The 16,354-nt window shown below is 39.1% G+C and overlaps 4 protein-coding genes across 4 annotated transcripts; all 4 read right to left on the reverse strand.

Moving 5' to 3' along the window:
- Positions 1 to 790: 790 nt before the first annotated feature.
- On the reverse strand, positions 791 to 4,489 carry LOC110923035 (F-box/FBD/LRR-repeat protein At1g13570). Its single transcript, XM_022167224.2, has 5 exons — positions 4,358 to 4,489; positions 2,339 to 3,012; positions 2,161 to 2,268; positions 1,913 to 2,071; positions 791 to 1,162 (listed from the first exon to the last, which is right to left on the reverse strand). Exons 2-5 carry the CDS (start codon positions 2,984 to 2,986, stop codon positions 866 to 868), a joined length of 1,212 nt encoding a protein of 403 aa, XP_022022916.1. The 5' UTR covers positions 2,987 to 3,012; positions 4,358 to 4,489; the 3' UTR covers positions 791 to 865.
- Positions 4,490 to 5,721: 1,232 nt separating this feature from the next.
- On the reverse strand, positions 5,722 to 6,899 carry LOC110924099. The gene is made up of 2 exons (XM_022168137.2): positions 6,623 to 6,899; positions 5,722 to 6,347 (listed from the first exon to the last, which is right to left on the reverse strand). Exons 1-2 carry the CDS (start codon positions 6,897 to 6,899, stop codon positions 5,722 to 5,724), a joined length of 903 nt encoding a protein of 300 aa, XP_022023829.2.
- A 4,737-nt stretch (positions 6,900 to 11,636) lies between these two features.
- LOC110922749 lies at positions 11,637 to 12,341 on the reverse strand. Its single transcript, XM_022166961.2, has 2 exons — positions 12,134 to 12,341; positions 11,637 to 12,052 (listed from the first exon to the last, which is right to left on the reverse strand). The coding sequence occupies exons 1-2, from the start codon at positions 12,215 to 12,217 to the stop codon at positions 11,735 to 11,737; spliced, it is 402 nt and encodes a 133-aa protein (XP_022022653.1). The 5' UTR covers positions 12,218 to 12,341; the 3' UTR covers positions 11,637 to 11,734.
- Positions 12,342 to 12,414: 73 nt separating this feature from the next.
- On the reverse strand, positions 12,415 to 14,795 carry LOC110924098. Its single transcript, XM_035986817.1, has 3 exons — positions 14,343 to 14,795; positions 13,881 to 13,943; positions 12,415 to 12,980 (listed from the first exon to the last, which is right to left on the reverse strand). Exons 1-3 carry the CDS (start codon positions 14,530 to 14,532, stop codon positions 12,718 to 12,720), a joined length of 516 nt encoding a protein of 171 aa, XP_035842710.1. The 5' UTR covers positions 14,533 to 14,795; the 3' UTR covers positions 12,415 to 12,717.
- Positions 14,796 to 16,354: the final 1,559 nt, after the last annotated feature.

Genomic DNA, 16,354 nt, shown 5'->3' on the forward strand with positions numbered 1-16,354 from the left:
ATTGTTGCTTAAATTCAAATACAATAGATTTCTAGAAAGTGTTTGCTCTTTTGATTTGGAAGTAGATGTTCAACGAACCCCAATTTAAAAAACTGCACCAAAGAGTAAATAAGCAGCAAAGTTTGGTTTTGACTTTATAAATATCAAAGTGATTTATACAAAGTTTGAATAAATCATAGAAACTTCAATTATGCCTTTTGATTTTGTTTCCATGATCGTTCCTTACATCATAAAAGTTGTTTTCTGGGATCCAATTTGGTTTGACTTTCATATAATCAGTCTAAAGTTGTAAACTTGTGACCCTTCATAGTAATGATGATAGATGTTTTGTTGGTTTTGCTTTTAGGTTTGTATTTGTGCAGGAACACCCATTCTTTCCTTTTTATAACTATGGCCATTGTGGTGGATGAGAGAGAGACAGGAGAGAGATGGTTGTTTGAGTTCTTGATGAACCAGGGGATAATATTACAGAATAGAAAAAAACATAGGGGTAATATAAAAGGGCATTATAGTCATTTCACATTCCAGTTAACAGATCTGTTAACTTATTTGGCAGCAGGGGGTAATATTGCGACATAACAACAACGTTGGTGGGGAAAATTGCAATTATTTCGTTAGAGGGGGTCAGAGTGCCAATTGGCCTAAACCCCAGGGGGTAAAATTGCAGTTTACTCTAAAATCAAGGATATTCAAGAATCATATTTATTTTTGCAACATGTAGTCCAATAAAAGTTTACAGACCCCTTAACACCAGTACATTTGGAACCAAAAGGACTAAGCAGAAAAGAAATACAGAAAAACTTAGAATACTCCAACATTAGTTCTCAAGAAAGTTGAGTGATCAAACAGTCATCATAAATCATTTTCAGCAATACTTAACTACGATTTGAACCGGTGATGCGCGTGGGGCGCTTAAGAGATTTTTTAACAACTCCAACTCTTCATCCTTATCATCCATGTCGGTTAGCAATATCACCTTTTTCAGATTGGGTGACCTAGCCAAGATAAACTTCACAAACTCCAACTCAGGTGCATACCCTTCAAAATGTTTAATCTCCAATTCATTTAGATGCTCCAACCAAACATCTGAATATTCTTCCAACAGAACGGAACATTCTTCCAACACACTAGACTCTATCTCATCATCCCAAGCAGTATTATTCTATAACAAGAGTCTTGTGTCAGTAAACTTTGGCCTCAAAATCAGAACAAATAAGATACATGATATACTTATACTCTCGGAAGGACGGAAATGCCTATGAGGTGCCGTCTCCCGTCCCGGGGACTGCTAGGGGACGGAAACGGCACGGGGACGGCCGGGAAACGTCCCCGGCATGTTGGGTACGGCTTGGAAACGCAGAAGGGGACGGGGTTTGGGGACGTGCAGGAAACGTTTCCGGCATGTTTCCTATTTTTCTTTTTGGTTTTAAAAACAAAAAAAAAGATTTTTTTAATCCTATTTCCTAATAACGTGAAATACGGGATGATCTTTGGTGGTTAGTCAGGATAGAGGTGGAGATAGAGATGATGCAAGAAAAACGAGATTAAACGGCCGCGATTGGCGGTTCTGTGGTTGCCGGAATTGTTGCCGGAAAACCCGCCAGAAAAACGATAGGGATGAAGGTGTTGTTTTGTTTTTTTTTTTTTTGAAAGTTTGAGAATTTACAGAACTAGTCCCTGTAGTTTATATTTCAATTAAAGTGGTTTTAAAACTTTATTTTCTTTATTTTAAGCTTTGTAAAGATGGCATGTTTCCGGAAACATGCAGAAGGGGACGGCATGTTTACATTATCTTTAATATATATTTATTTTTTTATATGTTTTTATTCCCGTCCCCGCTTCTTGAATTTTTTACTTTTGCCGTTTCCCGTTCCCGTACCCGTCCCAGTGCATCATAGCTTATACTATTTACCAGTAACTTAATTTTCTCCAAATTTGGGCAACTTCTGGTCAAAACAGCAAGAAAAGGCAATCCATAGCCGTCAACAAAACACATTTCTTCTATGCAAACGTATCTGAGGTGGATTAATGAAGTTGGAGGCTCTTCTGGAACCGAAGCTTGAACTAACACCTTCAATCATAGGCCAAAACAATGATCAAGTGATTAACAACTTTAAACTTTGTATTCTTTACATTATATATAATGCGAATAAATATTACCTCAATGAAATAACCCCAAGTGGTCAGATGTTCAAGCACAGGTAAACACTTGAATAGCTCCATAATGTTGGGTTTTACATCACTAAGAACTTCATCTTCATATACAAGCTGCATAAGCTTAAAATATTCAGATAAGTTTTGGAAGTCCATGAGAATGGTTATATAAGTATGAACTTACCAGACACAGACTCTTAAGTGATGGACAATTAGATAAAAGATGCAGTAGAGTTTCTCTAGAGATTTTTGTACTCTTTAATGATAATCTTGTAAGGCTACTAAATCCACTGAATATTGGTTTATAGTTGAAAGCACAGTGTTCAAGATCTAGGTCCGCTAACTGATCCAACGAGAAGAATGATAAGGGTAAACCGTAAGCAATGGCAGTGAAGCCATAAAAGAAAAATCTTAATTTCTTGATAGGATGGTTCCTTGACAGATGAAGTATTATCTGATCAATTTCAAAACACGTGTCATGTGCATCCATTGCAAGGGTGAACTCATGTATTGGACCTTGTCGGAGCAACAAAACTTGGTGTATAGCATAGAAAAGTTTACACCTCAAGTTTTTCGCTCTCCTTGCACGTTCTAAGTTGGATACATGATTCCACCAATCAGGCACATCCATGTAACTTGGTCTTTTAACACTAGCCAAACAAAGCCAAAGTTTAGGAATTGTGGTCCATCTGTACCTCCATGCCCTTGAGAGGATACTTGTCCTTGCCGCCTCTTCAATTGGTAAAAGACATAGAATGGTTTCAATTATGGCTTGAGGAAGGGTGGTGATTAAATCGAATCCTTGAGCTTTAGACACACGTTTAGCAATCATCTCACAATGCCTTTTTTGGATCGATACTGCAAATTGTGAAAATTAATTTACGATGAACTCCATTTTATTACACACATAGAAACTAGACCAAATACACATAACGAGTCTAAATCAGATTTACAGCCTTAAGTTTTATTTTTTCAATTTTTATCTTTCTGCAATAAGAGATCTATGCCTATGGTCCGGTTCTTTTTCATGGGTGCTGTATACTTTATATTCCTTTTAATTGGTTACCTTTGTTCTCAGGTAATTTAAAGCAACCAGCCATAATCATTGTCAACAAATAAGTAATTACAACACATGAACAACTCTTGATGTTGAAACAACTTCTATGTTTTTTATTCGGTACTAACTTACGACACTAGAGTATGTATCTATTGTTAGTGTGGCTACTGTAATATTTCAAACAGCCATTCAACCTAGGCAAGGTTTTTTTTCTATTTTTTCAGAACGACACACACACCGCCTAATTCTACACCACCTAAAACTCATCATCATCATCATCATACTAAGTAAATCCCACCAATAGCAAAGTTAAGGTAGGGTCTGAGGAGGGTAAGATGTAGACAGCCTTACCTCTACCCCGTAGGAATAGAGAGGTTGCTTCCAATGAGACCCCCGGCTCGAAATAGTAAATACCCACAACGGGTTTTGAACCTTCACCCTTTGGTTGAGGGGATTATTGGGCAAGGCTGCTTATGCATATCCTGCTACGGTCACTAATTAATCTTCTTTGTCAGGTGTCCTAACGTCTATCAAGTATCAACTTGACTTTCGGGCCGGTGAAGTAAAAATTTAAGAAACATTGGATTTTAATAATCTCAACTATTCGCCGTTGGCCGCTAATAGTTTCAACTTCAAAAATAGCCACTAGCAGTCCCAACTATTAACATATTGGCCTCCAATGTGCCCTGACTAACAGAACCCTAACGTCGTTAGTCTCCGGTTGCCGAAAAAAAGTTTTTGGTCGGAAAACTCCTTTTTGGCCGGAAAACTCAAATTTTTCGTCCCTAACCTCTTTGTAACCTTATTACGGAGCTCTAGAAACATTTTTCTAGTAAAAGCCCCAATTATTGAAGTCGCCGGTAAACTCATTTTTGTTCATTCAAATTCTCTATTATTCTTTCAATTAAAGCAAGTATTATCAAATCTATTCAATTTGTTCATTCAGTTTTGTGTATGATTACCAACAAAACGTTCTAAAAAAATCAAGTAGCATACGACATTACAATTTACTAAAAGCATCTGATTGTCAACAATCAAGTATTTAACTAAATAAGCAATTAAGTAGCATACTGTAAACACTCAGCAAGTCTCAACAATTGTCAAGTTAAAAGAAAAAACGAAAGAAAGAAAGAAACACACACTAACCTACGCGAGTAGTCACAACAGAGGTGTTTACGTTCCGATTTTGACGATCTTTAGGTCATATACCTGACTTCAGAACTAAGAACAACTGACAACAAAATAAAAACAGAAAGATGATGGAGTTGTGGACCTGTCGTATAAAGAAAAGAAAAGAAAAGTTTGAGCGGGATTTTGATTATATTAAGAGCGGGATTTTGAAAACTTTTGAGCTTGGGTTGGTGTCCGACTAAAATGTCAAATGGGCCATAGGAGACAGATTGGGCTGGGCTACCCCCTTTATTTTAATTGGTTTTGAGATAACTTAAACCCATTTTTGAGTTAGAGGTAACTTAGGCAGAGGTGCACTAAAAACTAGAACCTGAAAAAAAACCCCAGACCCGGTTTTTAAGTTTTTATAAAAACCAGGTATTGTAAACCCGAACCCGACTCTACACGTAGGGTAGAGTCCGGGTATGGTATTTGTTGTGAGAACCTGAACCCGAACGCGGGTTTTTTTCAACCCAATTTATACCCGGGTTTTATTAATACTTGTACCCGAGTTTTTTATACCTGATTATGTACGCTATTTTATGATATGTAAGCTTTCTTTTATTGTTTTCTTGTTTGTTGTTGTTTTGATCTTTAATTGCATATTTTCATTTTGTAATGTTTGTGCAATTGCGATATTGTAATGATTGGGTGTCAAAAAGTATTGACCCGAACCAACTCGGACCCGTTTCAACCCGACAAAATTGCCCCTTGATGTACAATCTCTTTAAAAAAAACATTTTTTTTAACCAACCCGACCCGACCCGTTCTAACCCGAACCAAAACAACCCTTTTTAGTTGACCTGTTTTGACCCATGACCTGACCCGACCCAACCCGACCCGTTTGCCAGGTCTACGTGCTACATATGCCCGGGCCTCTTCTCAATCTTATTCTCAGCAGCTCTGGCAATACCGGATCCACTTGCCTTAGATTTTTTACAGTCCATGACATGATGCCCCTCTTCCCACAATTGTAACATCCGGAGGAATACGAATAATTACGTGCAAAGTGCCTAGTCTTGCCACAACGGTAGCATAAGACTACAAGGTATGGTGATGGACCATCCTTGGAGGATGATCCGCCACGTAGGCGCCACGTCACATTCCTCCTCAAGATGGTCCATCCTCCAAAACTAGAGGGCATGGTAGGATGGTCCTAGTCATAGTCCTCCACCACTTTTTATGTTTTTATTTTTTATTTTTTTTAGTATTCTATTTTTTTTACATTTAAGAAATATACTAACAAAATATTTTCATTAATATTAAACCCACATTACATAAATATAAAAAAAAACATAAACTTAAAAAAAAACAAAGACTTAATAAAAATAAACATAGAGTTAAATAATTTGATGTTTTTTCATGATGTCGTGTTGTAATTTTTTCGTCTTCGTTTTTTGGGCCGTGACGTCGTTGTACATTTTTAGGTGTTCCATAAACTCAACCATGTGCAGGTCCACCTTTTCCTTTTCTTTTCCCTTGGCCCGCTCCTTCTTTGTTTTGTCTCGGCCCGGTGGACGCTCCGGTTCACGTACGTTATACTCGTCTTCGTCATAGTCGGCGTCATCATTTAAGTTTATGTGACACCTCGCGTCCGATCCACCGGCGCTTAAACTACCCGTTTCCGACGTTTTTTGGCGTTTCGCCATCGCCACCTCGTTAGGAATAGGCGCCCATTTTGGGTCGTCTTTTACAACCATCCACGCGCGAACGTGAGGAAAGTTGCTACCATTCTTGTCCTTATACTTTTCCAACGCCATTTTGAACACATCCTCGTCGTTCCACCCGCTACGACGGTCACTTGTATATAATTTGTTATACTCCTCGCAAAACCGATTAATGGCCGAGTTCAATTTTCGCCACTTCGAGGAAACCGAGTCGAGATCTCTATACGGGCCTTGGTCCATCAAGGCGAGAAACTTGGCCAATACCTTGGACCAAAACCCCTCACCCGCTTGGTTATTACCTATAAAAAAACAAACAAACAAAAATAAAAAAACAAAACAAACTTTAAAACAAACAAAATTAAAAAATAAACCTACTGTTAAGAAAAAAAAAATAAAAACTTTAAAACTGTTAAGAAACAAAATAATAAACTTAAAACCTAATAAACCTAAACAAAAAATAAACTTAAAAACTAAAATATAAACCCACTGTTAAGAAAAAAAAATAAACTTTAAAAAATGTAAACTTTAAAAAATGTAAACTTTAAAAAGATGTAAACTTTAAAAAATTACGAACTTTTTACCGGGTTGTCGGAAGTGCCAATGAAAGCCTTGGCTAAGGCTTCTTCTTCGATTGGGGTCCACTTAGTCGCCTTCGGTTTCGACGTTTGATCACCCACCACTTGTTTGCCTTTGTTTCGTTTTCCTTTCCCTTTAGGCGGTTGGGTTTCGGGCACAATCTCCACATCGTCTTCGGGTTCGGATTGGGTCGGGATCGGTTGAGGTTGAACGGGAGGTGTGGGGATCGGTTGAGGTTGAACGGGTGGGAAGTTCCAAGCACCCCGCATCATCATTTGTTGAAGGGCTTGATTTTGGGAGATTTGAGTGAATTGGTTTGGCGAGTGTTGGAATCAAGCAAACGCGTTCGATGAAAATTGGGAGAATTGGTTCGGTTCTAGCGTTGGATAATATCCCGGAACCGAAAAAACATTTGGTTGGGTCGGATTGTTGGGAGTATTCGGGTTGTTCAAAGTGTTCGGGTTCTCCGGGTTGTTGAACGGATCCATGAAAATTATGTGGAAGAAGGTTGAGAGAATAGTGGAAGGAGTATAAAAATTACGTGAGAAAGAGTTGAATTTTTGAGGTTAATTTGGTGATTGATAGTGAAAATAGAAGTTATATTTATATATTTTATAAATATAGCCGTTTGTAATTATTCAAATTATGGAAATTTTCTTTTTTTTTTATTTTTAACGGTCATAATCAAAAGGGGGCCCACCATCTCGGTACGTCGCAAACGGCTAGAAGCCGACGGAGAGGACGGGGACGGATGGGGGCGGCACGGTGTTTGGACCGTCGCCGACCCGCGACGGGCCGGGGCCGACCCCATACCGTGTAGCCTAAGTTCGAACCAACCTTACACTCCAAAGTGCGTGACCTACCACATTCGCTGCAGCCCTATGGTTCGGTTCTGGTCCAGTTTCCAACGTAGGTTCATTTCAAGTTAAATACTGTTCCAGTTATTAACCCATTTTTTTTTAAAATCTCTAGCTCCCAACTTGCACCACCTGAAACTAATTTTTTTAGAATTTAAAAAGCCCTAAAAATTTAGTGGCCATAAAAAGGTGGATTTTAACGTCAAACAAGTCAGCTTGGATCTTGAAAATAAGTTGAGTGTGGAAAACCATCAATGGCAGCTCGTTGGGAGCAAAATTGTCGTCCCCAAAGTGAATTGTTTTGGGTGGAAAATGGTAAAAGGTGGGATCCCGATGGCGTCGGCCCAGGCAGAGAGAACGTCGATGTTGAGAATGGGATGTGCCCAATTTGTGGAATTGATAACGAGACAGCGGATCATCTTTTCGCAGCTTGTTTTTTTTTTTTTTTTTTTTGAACAACAACAAAACAACTTTATTCCATCAAAAAACAAAAGAAAAACAACATACAGCAAGGTGCTATATATTGCCTCTTATCAATCCAGTTTACAACCCAGTATATAAAAGAAAATACTTGCACCCAGAAAACTAACAACCAAAAACTAGACTAAAATTACTCCATAAAGATGAAGTTCTTCCAATCACTCCATGTTATCTCCGAGAGCTTTGCCCTAGTTCTTACCCAGTCATACGTCTCTTCTTTGATTTCTTCCACAATCTTGAATGGGTCCGTAAACTTATTGTTATAAATTTTATTGTTCCTGTTTTTCCAGAGCTGCCAAACAGTTGCCAGATGTATCGCGTATATTATTTTCATCTTTTTCTTGGGCCATTCTGCTTTTTCGGAAAGTCTTGTTGTTATCTTTTCTCGGTGATCCCGAAGAGGTATTTTAATCCATAGCCATATCTGCAACCACACTTCTTTCGCAGCTGGACAATGGATACCAATGTGATCGGCCGTTTCCGGCTCTATACCACACACCTTGCACAGATCCGATCCAAGCTGTACACCCCTTTTTCTTAATGATACCATCGTCGGTATCCTCTCCTCCACAGCCCGTAGCACAAATAAGTTTACTTTGGAAGTAGCGATTTTGCTCCATTCGTAATCGGTTGGGACCATGTTTACGTCGATGATTCCTGACAAATCCTTTCTTACATCCTTTACCGAGAAACCCAGCACGTTATTTTCCTTCCACCTCCACACGTCTTCATTACGGCCCACTGGTTGATTCACGAGTAAATCTTTTAGAGCTATCCACTCATTCTTCTCACTGTCATTGTTCGGCAACCTACACCACTGCCAATCCCAAAAAACCCCATTCTGATTCTTCTTATAATTATGGCTTACCTTGTTCATCTTGTTTTTTGCCAGACCAAATATCAACGGAAATTCCTCCTTCAAAGGCCTGTCAGTCGCCCATGAATCCAGCCAAAAAAATGTTTGTATCTTTGTTAAATCGGTCTTGTGGTTGGTGTGTGACTGGGTCAAGATTCCAATCCCAGAGTCCTTTTAGTCGGTGGATCAGTTGCTGCTATATGCTTGCTTGTATGGCAGGCAACAGTGGAGGGTAAAAAATATATTCGAAAATTTTGTTATCTCTTAACGTCTCAGATAAATGGAACAGCACCTATGATGTGTTAGAAAGGGAAATCAAGTTCGAAAAGGCTTTTTGGATTATATGATTGGAAATATACGAATCTATCAGAATGTGTTAGGTGAAGTTCCAGATCATTTACACAGGAAATTTTCAAGAAAAATGTTTGATTTACTAAAACAAAAAATGTGACAAGATACCATAGAGATTTTTTATTCAACATATTTATATGGAATAACACGAGTTATATTATGAGTTTATGGATTTTGTTGTTAACATTCTTTTTTTGGTAAATGAGCTTTTGCATCGTAAGGGGGAGCGGGGCACCCTCGGTGACCCCGTGCGGGGACCGATTTTGCCGAGAGGGGAGGTGCCGCCATCCAGGCGGGGAGTGAAATAGGGGACCAATTTCGGGGAGGAGGCACCGAAGAGGGGAGGAGAGAGAAGGTGGGCCCCCCATTCAATCAACCAATGAAAACTTTTTTTTTAATAAAAAAACAAGTCACCTAAGAGGGGAGTGCCGCCATCAAATTGGGGTGTGAGGGGAGTTTAAGAGGGGAGTTGACGTGGCATAACCCGATTGGGTGTGCGTAAGAGAGGGGACTCCCCTCTTAGGAGTGCCCCGCTCACCCTAAGGGTGGAGGGTATAGTCAATCACCCTAGGGTGTTTAAGTGAAATCCTACCCAGTAATATTATGTCATGTCAACTCCCCATTTTACACTCAATCACTAGGTATAGTCAAACACCCCTCAATTAAAAAAAAAAAAACAAAAACAAAAAAATTTGATTGGTCTCTCATCTCTCTCTCCTCTCCTCTCAACACAATCGGTGACTACACACCGAATTCTACACCCTCTCTCCAACTCAAACACCCGACTTAAACAAGTGGGGGTGGTCACCGATCGGTGACCCCCACTCCCTGCCTAAGTCACCGCTCCTTATACCCTGCACGGCTGTACCCTAAATATATTATCCTAAAAAGACGTGTTACGGGTTTTAAGGAGGCATACTCTGAAACTACTAAAAGAGGACACGTCAAAACAAACTTTACGAACCTCAAAAAGCAAGAAAACCATACTAGACCTACTTAACAAGCCGACTAGAGGCTCTAGTAGGAATAATATCCTTTTCAAGCCCAAACCCATGGAGACGGGCCTCCAACATCAGCACTAGGAGAAGTGGGCCTGGAGAAACCACGACCCAATATACCAAAAGTAGGCCTGCCATCTGTAACAAAGCAAAAAAGATGAAGCCCAATACTCGGATTCCAAGCAAGCGGCCCAAACAAAATCTTAATCCACCAAATAAGACAAGACCCTAAAAAGGCTCCACCGCCAAAAACATTAGGCCGTGGGGTATGGGGTTTGGGTTGGGGCGTGAGTTGGGGTAAAACGCCCAAGGCACCACCCTGGGTGGGCTTGGGTTGGGGCGTGGCTTTCAAGCCGGGCGTGGGGCGGTATGGTCAAGCGAGCTGTCGGAATATCATTTGCTCACCCCGCCACGTCAGGCGGTTACAATTCAAATTTGGAATTTTAAAATTCAAATGGTCTCCCCATACCACCAAACCGCCACCCCGGTCTCCCAACAACCCTCTATATATTTGTAACCCCCACCCACTGGTCCCCCATCCCACGAACCGAAACCCCACCGGCTACCCCTTCTCTTGAACCCGCTACCCCACTGGTCCCCCCCCCCCATCTCACGAACCCAACACCGCTATGGCATCGTGGACCCATGAAGAAGAAATGACACTCGTCACTAGCGTCGTCGACGCTATGAAGGGACGGCCACCGGACCAAACAAAATACTGGGTGGAAGCATTCGCCAAATACCCCGCGGACACGTAGCCAGGCGGTGGGGGAGCTCCAATTCCACATGTCACCAAATACCCAACCCAAGCCCCACCATATCCCATGGTATTAGAGCCAACAAAGGAATTAACATTGGGCCGATGGATAGACATAAAACAACTGATTACGCCCACACAATAACACCAAATTAATTCCCGCCTGGCCCATATTAAGACGTCCAGAATTAGCCCAATGGAGATTAAAAACACCTGCTGGAAATTTAATCCACCAAATCACCTTAAAAGTTACCACAAAACCATTTATAGCGGTTTAAAAATTATGGAGGAGTGCGTTTATGAGTCACCAATATTGGATTTTCCTATTTTGTCATTTCCATTGTTTTGTCTCACATGAATTTTACATTTGGGAACCACCTAATCTCAACCATTGAATTGCGTTATCAAAGACCCATATCTTCTACACTTTACCCGATAAAACACTCTTATACATAATCCTTTCCCACAAAAATTATCAATCAACTTAATGATATATTCGAAGTAAGGACGTATATTAAAATAAGCAATGTTGTCATTCTACAATATTAACCCGATTTAAAAATAATAAAAATATTAATTTAGATTATAAGCGTTTTTGTTTTTGAGATAATTTGGTGTTGACACGTCACATTCTTTTTTTTTTATTAGAATTAGGATTACCTTACTTAAAATCTAGGCCTTACAACGATCATACCTATTGTTGAAGCAGCCAATTGAGCCCAAGAAATCTTTCACAGACCCATTTAACATCGTTACGTTTTCATAGATACTAACAAGAAAATATTACAGAAAAAAGTTTATAAAACTCCAATTAGTTGAGTGATCTAATTGTCATCATAAATCGTTCGCAGCGATTCCTAACAACGATTTCAGCCGATGATGGGCATGGAGCGCTTAAGAGAACTTTTAACACTTCCAACTCTGTGTTCTTATCAACCATCCAGGTTAGCAATATCACCTTTTTCAGATTGGGTGACTTAGCCAAGATAAACTTCACAAACTCCAACTCCGGCTTAAAGTTTCTGAAAAAATCAATCTTCAATTCATTCATATGCTCCAACCAAACATCCGAATATTCTTCCAACACAACGGACTTTATCTTCTTCTCATTATTCCAATCAGTATCAATCTACATCACGAGTATTGTGTTGGTAAACTTTGGCTTCAGAATCGAAACAAACAGAATACAATATGCATTTATGCTATTTACCACTAGCTTAATTTTCTCCAAGTTCGGGCAGCATTTGGTCAAAACAGTAAGAAAAGGCAATCCATAGCCGTCAACAAAACACATTTGTTCTATACAAACGTATTTGAGTTGGATTAGTGAGGTTGGAAGCTCTTTTGGAACCGAAGCTTGAACTAACGGCTTCAACTATAGACCAAAACAACGATTAACAGACAAAGATTAAATTTTTGTTTTCTTTATTTCATGTATAATAAAGATGTAGAAGAGTTTCTTTGGAGATCCTTATATTGCTTAACGATAATCTTGTAAGGCTACCACATCCATTGAATATTGGTTTCTGGTTGATAATACAATGTTCAAGATCTAACTCCGTTAAGTGATGCAACGATGAGAAAAAAGATAAGGGTAAACCATACGAACTGAGTTCATTAAAGTAAAGCGTTAATTCTTGACAGTATGGTTCCTCGACAAATGAAGTATAATCTGATCAATATCGAAACAGGTGTCATGTGCATCCATTGAAAGGGTGAACTCATGTATTGGGCCCTGTCGCAGCAACAAAACTTGGTGTATAACATAGAAAAGTCTACACCTCATGTCCTTTTTTATCCTTGCATACTCTCCTCTGGATAATTGCTTCCACCAATTAAGCTGCTTATTTCACTTGTTCTTTTAACAATAGACTGACAAAACACAAGTTTAGGAATTTTGGTCCATCTGTACCTCCATTCCTTTGAGAAGATACTCGTGCTTGCTGCCTCTTCAATCGGGAAAAGACATAGAATGGTTTCTATTATGGCTTGAGGAAGTCTGGTGATTATATCCAACCCTTCAGCCATCTCACACCGTTTTTTATCGCTACTACAAACTGTGAAAAGCAATTTAAGATGAACCCAGTTTACAAAAGAGACCAAATACAACTAAACAAGTCTGTTAACCACGTGACTCAAACAAAATGTTCATGCATTGGTGTAGTTATACTTCTTAATTGGGTTTTCCAGTGTGACTAGATTAACCCAATTTCTTATACTCATTAAAATCTATAGTTTGGACGCGTGATGAACACAGTTTAACGTGTTACTTTGACTGATCAGCCTTTGTTTATGACTAACTTATAAACAGTCACATAATCAGCAACAAAAACATTGAGTTAAGAATGGAAATGGATGAAAGCAAAAGACTGATCATGTATGGGTAGATATTTTATAAGTTGGTTTCTTATTCATAGGTTATGGATGCTAACTGCAACAGAAGATTATTAGCTAACTTCAGTTAACTTGTAATAATCATAGATGAACAACCGAGTTCTTTTTGTTTTGGCGAAGGTCTATGTTGCTAAAAAAAGTCAGTTTTAGAGGGCCAAACAAGCAAGCATTTGAGCTTGTGTTGCAGGAAAGACATGGTATTGACACATGCATAAACAAACAAACCCCATTTCTAATTGACCCGTTTTGACCCGAACCAATTTGGCCTATGACCTGACCCAACCCGACCCGTTTGCCAGGTCTAACAGCATAATCAGATGTTTAAGTTGCTGTTTGATTTCGACATGCACGGCCAAAGTGCAAGCAAAATTATCAACAAATAATGAAGTAATGAGCAATTTGAAGCACTAAAATCCCCCAAATAAATGTGTAGATTACTTACTTCAAGCAAAATCAACTAACAATCAAGATTCAAATAAAATAAAGTAGTAGCATACTACATTACTTGTAGCATTTAACAAGTAATCTCAAATTTCAAGTGTAGAAATAAGAAAAACACGAACCTGCACAAGCAGCCGAGGGATCGAACAGTGGAGAGCAGCCGGTAGCCGGAATCACAGCAGTTGCTACTGCACCGGTCGATTTAGGTTTAGAATATAGAGTTTTTTACTGAAGTAGTGCTGATTTCAAAAATTTAATCAAAAGTAGTGCTGCTTGCCAAAATATTTCACAATTGATGCCATTACCATTCAAAACGGTGATTTTTTGAGCACTTGTAGCTGTGCAGGGAACTTTTCAGGGGTGTTGCAGGACCAATCATTGGCCCAGGGGCTGTGCAGAAGAACTTTTCAGGAATTATCAGCCATTACAAATGGCGAAAATTTTAAAATAGTGCCAATTACAATGGCGAAAAGTATAGTCTGCATACACAAGTCATTCTGAATGGCGGTCTCTGCACAAAAAGCCATTCTTAATGGCGAAACACTGCAGAAATTGCCATTATTAATGGCGAAAAGCTGCCAAACCTGCTGGAATCATGCAGAAATTGCCATTAACAATGGCGAAAAGCTGGAAACCTGCAGAAATAGCCATTATTAATGGCGAAAAGGGACCAAAAACATGCAGAAATTGCCATTTATAATGGCGAAAACTGATAAAGCTTACCAATTGCCATTTATAATGGCGAAAAACTGAAAAGCCTGCACATATAGCCATTGTTATTGGCGATTTTTATTTATATACGATTTTATTTATTCTAATATTGCCTATTAGAGTGTATATATAGCCTATGAGTTAGTCTCGTTTGTTATATATGAGTGGGTTAGAGTTGAGTTGTTTTGAGTTAGTTGTGAGTTTGCTGCCTATATATATACTGATTGGAAACGTGAATGATAATAGAACACTTTACCTAAATCTGATTTCCTTTATGGTATCAGAGCATCGTTTTCCGGCGAGCTCTTGATTCCGTTCTGTTTTCCGGCCAGTTTTCCGGCAATACTCTTCCGAACTGTTCTTCTTCCCCGTTCTCAATTCTGCTATTATTTCTTCTTCTTTTCATCTCTGTTACGTTTGTTGCTGATCATTAATATTGTTATTGGCGATTTTATTTAAATATACGATTTTATTAGTCTAACATTTCCATTAAAAAGGGCGAATTTTTTCATTAGTCTCATTCAAGGGGACTATTGTTCAAGTTCTCAGTTTCCAACCACATTTTCTAAGTTTTAAAAAGTAGATTTATTTTTTTTAATCAATTCTCTATATTCGTAATGGCGATTCGTTATAGTGGTGGTCCTCTAAACAGGGAGCTGTTGTTTCTTAGTCGTACAGGAGACCACAGAGCTGATTACATTTTTTCGGATCCTACGGTATTGACAGACGACGGGTTATTACGAGTTAGAAGAGGAAGCGAGAAGCTATGGAATTTTATTCGGGAAAACCCCTTTCCGCCCAAAGTGTCGGAATATATAACTTTGGCTGGTTTTGCTGGAGTTATCATGGTTGATAACCGAAGGGCTGACAGTGCGTTGATATCCGCCTTAGTAGAAAGATGGCGGCCTGAGACGAACACATTTCATATGCCATTCGGAGAGGTAACGATAACACTACAAGATGTGGAAGTCTTGTGGGGTTTAAAAGTTGAAGGCTATGAGGTTTGTGGCAATGATGAGAGTTATACAGAATCTCAGATTAAGGAAAAATTTTACAGTTTAACTGGAATTTTTTTGGAGGACAGAGCTGTTTTAAATAATAAAAAAATTAACATGCCATATGTTTTAAATGCTTTAAAGTCAACTGTTTTTCCCGAAAATCCAACTGACCACGAATGTCTTCAACGCGCCAGGACGATTATTTATCTTCTAATTGGTTCTCATTTGTTTCCTAGTTCTGGGTCTCAGTGGGTCGATATTAGATATCTAGGCTTCTTAGAAGATTTGTCCATATGTGGAGCGTACAGTTGGGGAAGTGCGGTTTTGGCCTATTTGTATAATCAACTAAGCCGGGCTACAAGTGTTAGAACCCATGAGATTAGTGGTTCGGTGTTTCTGTTACAATTATGGGCCTGGGAAAGACTGCCTTGCACAAAACCCAAGTTGCACAGAATCATAAACTGGAATAGACCGTATGGTGCTAGGTAATTGTATTTAAACAACGTGATATTATTTGTCTAATTAGTTATCATTTTTATTAGTTTATTTTTAAACTTACACGTTTTCATTTATATTACAGGTGGCAAGAGTTTAGATTGCGTCATTCGGATACAACATCACACGTGTTAAAGGCATACCGGTCTCAATTTAATTCCTTGTCAGAGACCAACTTCATTTGGACTCCGTATGACTCGATTCTTTCAAGATTACCAGAAATGTGTCGAAGTGGTGAAGGTTGCTGGAGAAGCGAGACCTACCTTATTTGTTGGAATGTTGTGGAACTACATGCTCCAAGTCGGGTGTTGAGGCAGTTTCGCATGTTTCAACCGATCCCTAATAATAGTCTTATGTCGAAGGACATTTATCAGGCTCTTCACATTCCTGGA

Source organism: Helianthus annuus, chromosome 17 (genome assembly GCF_002127325.2).
Source record: "Helianthus annuus cultivar XRQ/B chromosome 17, HanXRQr2.0-SUNRISE, whole genome shotgun sequence".
Taxonomy (NCBI): Eukaryota; Viridiplantae; Streptophyta; class Magnoliopsida; order Asterales; family Asteraceae; genus Helianthus; species Helianthus annuus.

Coding starts and splice junctions, on each gene's coding strand:
- LOC110923035 (XM_022167224.2), bottom strand. CDS start 2,986: ATGATTGCTAAACGTGTGTCTAAAGCTCAAGGATTCGATTTAATCACC. Junction 2,269..2,338: donor CACTTAAGAGTCTGTGTCTG/GTAAGTTCATAC, acceptor AAGCTTATGCAG/CTTGTATATGAAGATGAAGT. Junction 2,072..2,160: donor CTTGGGGTTATTTCATTGAG/GTAATATTTATT, acceptor CTATGATTGAAG/GTGTTAGTTCAAGCTTCGGT.
- LOC110924099 (XM_022168137.2), bottom strand. CDS start 6,899: ATGATGATGCGGGGTGCTTGGAACTTCCCACCCGTTCAACCTCAACCG. Junction 6,348..6,622: donor TTCCGACAACCCGGTAAAAA/GTTCGTAATTTT, acceptor GTTTTTTTATAG/GTAATAACCAAGCGGGTGAG.
- LOC110922749 (XM_022166961.2), bottom strand. CDS start 12,217: ATGTGTTTTGTTGACGGCTATGGATTGCCTTTTCTTACTGTTTTGACC. Junction 12,053..12,133: donor TGGAGAAAATTAAGCTAGTG/GTAAATAGCATA, acceptor CTCGTGATGTAG/ATTGATACTGATTGGAATAA.
- LOC110924098 (XM_035986817.1), bottom strand. CDS start 14,532: ATGGCTATATGTGCAGGCTTTTCAGTTTTTCGCCATTATAAATGGCAA. Junction 13,944..14,342: donor TTTCTGCATGATTCCAGCAG/GTTTGGCAGCTT, acceptor CCGGTGCAGTAG/CAACTGCTGTGATTCCGGCT. Junction 12,981..13,880: donor TCCCTCGGCTGCTTGTGCAG/GTTCGTGTTTTT, acceptor TGCTTTTCACAG/TTTGTAGTAGCGATAAAAAA.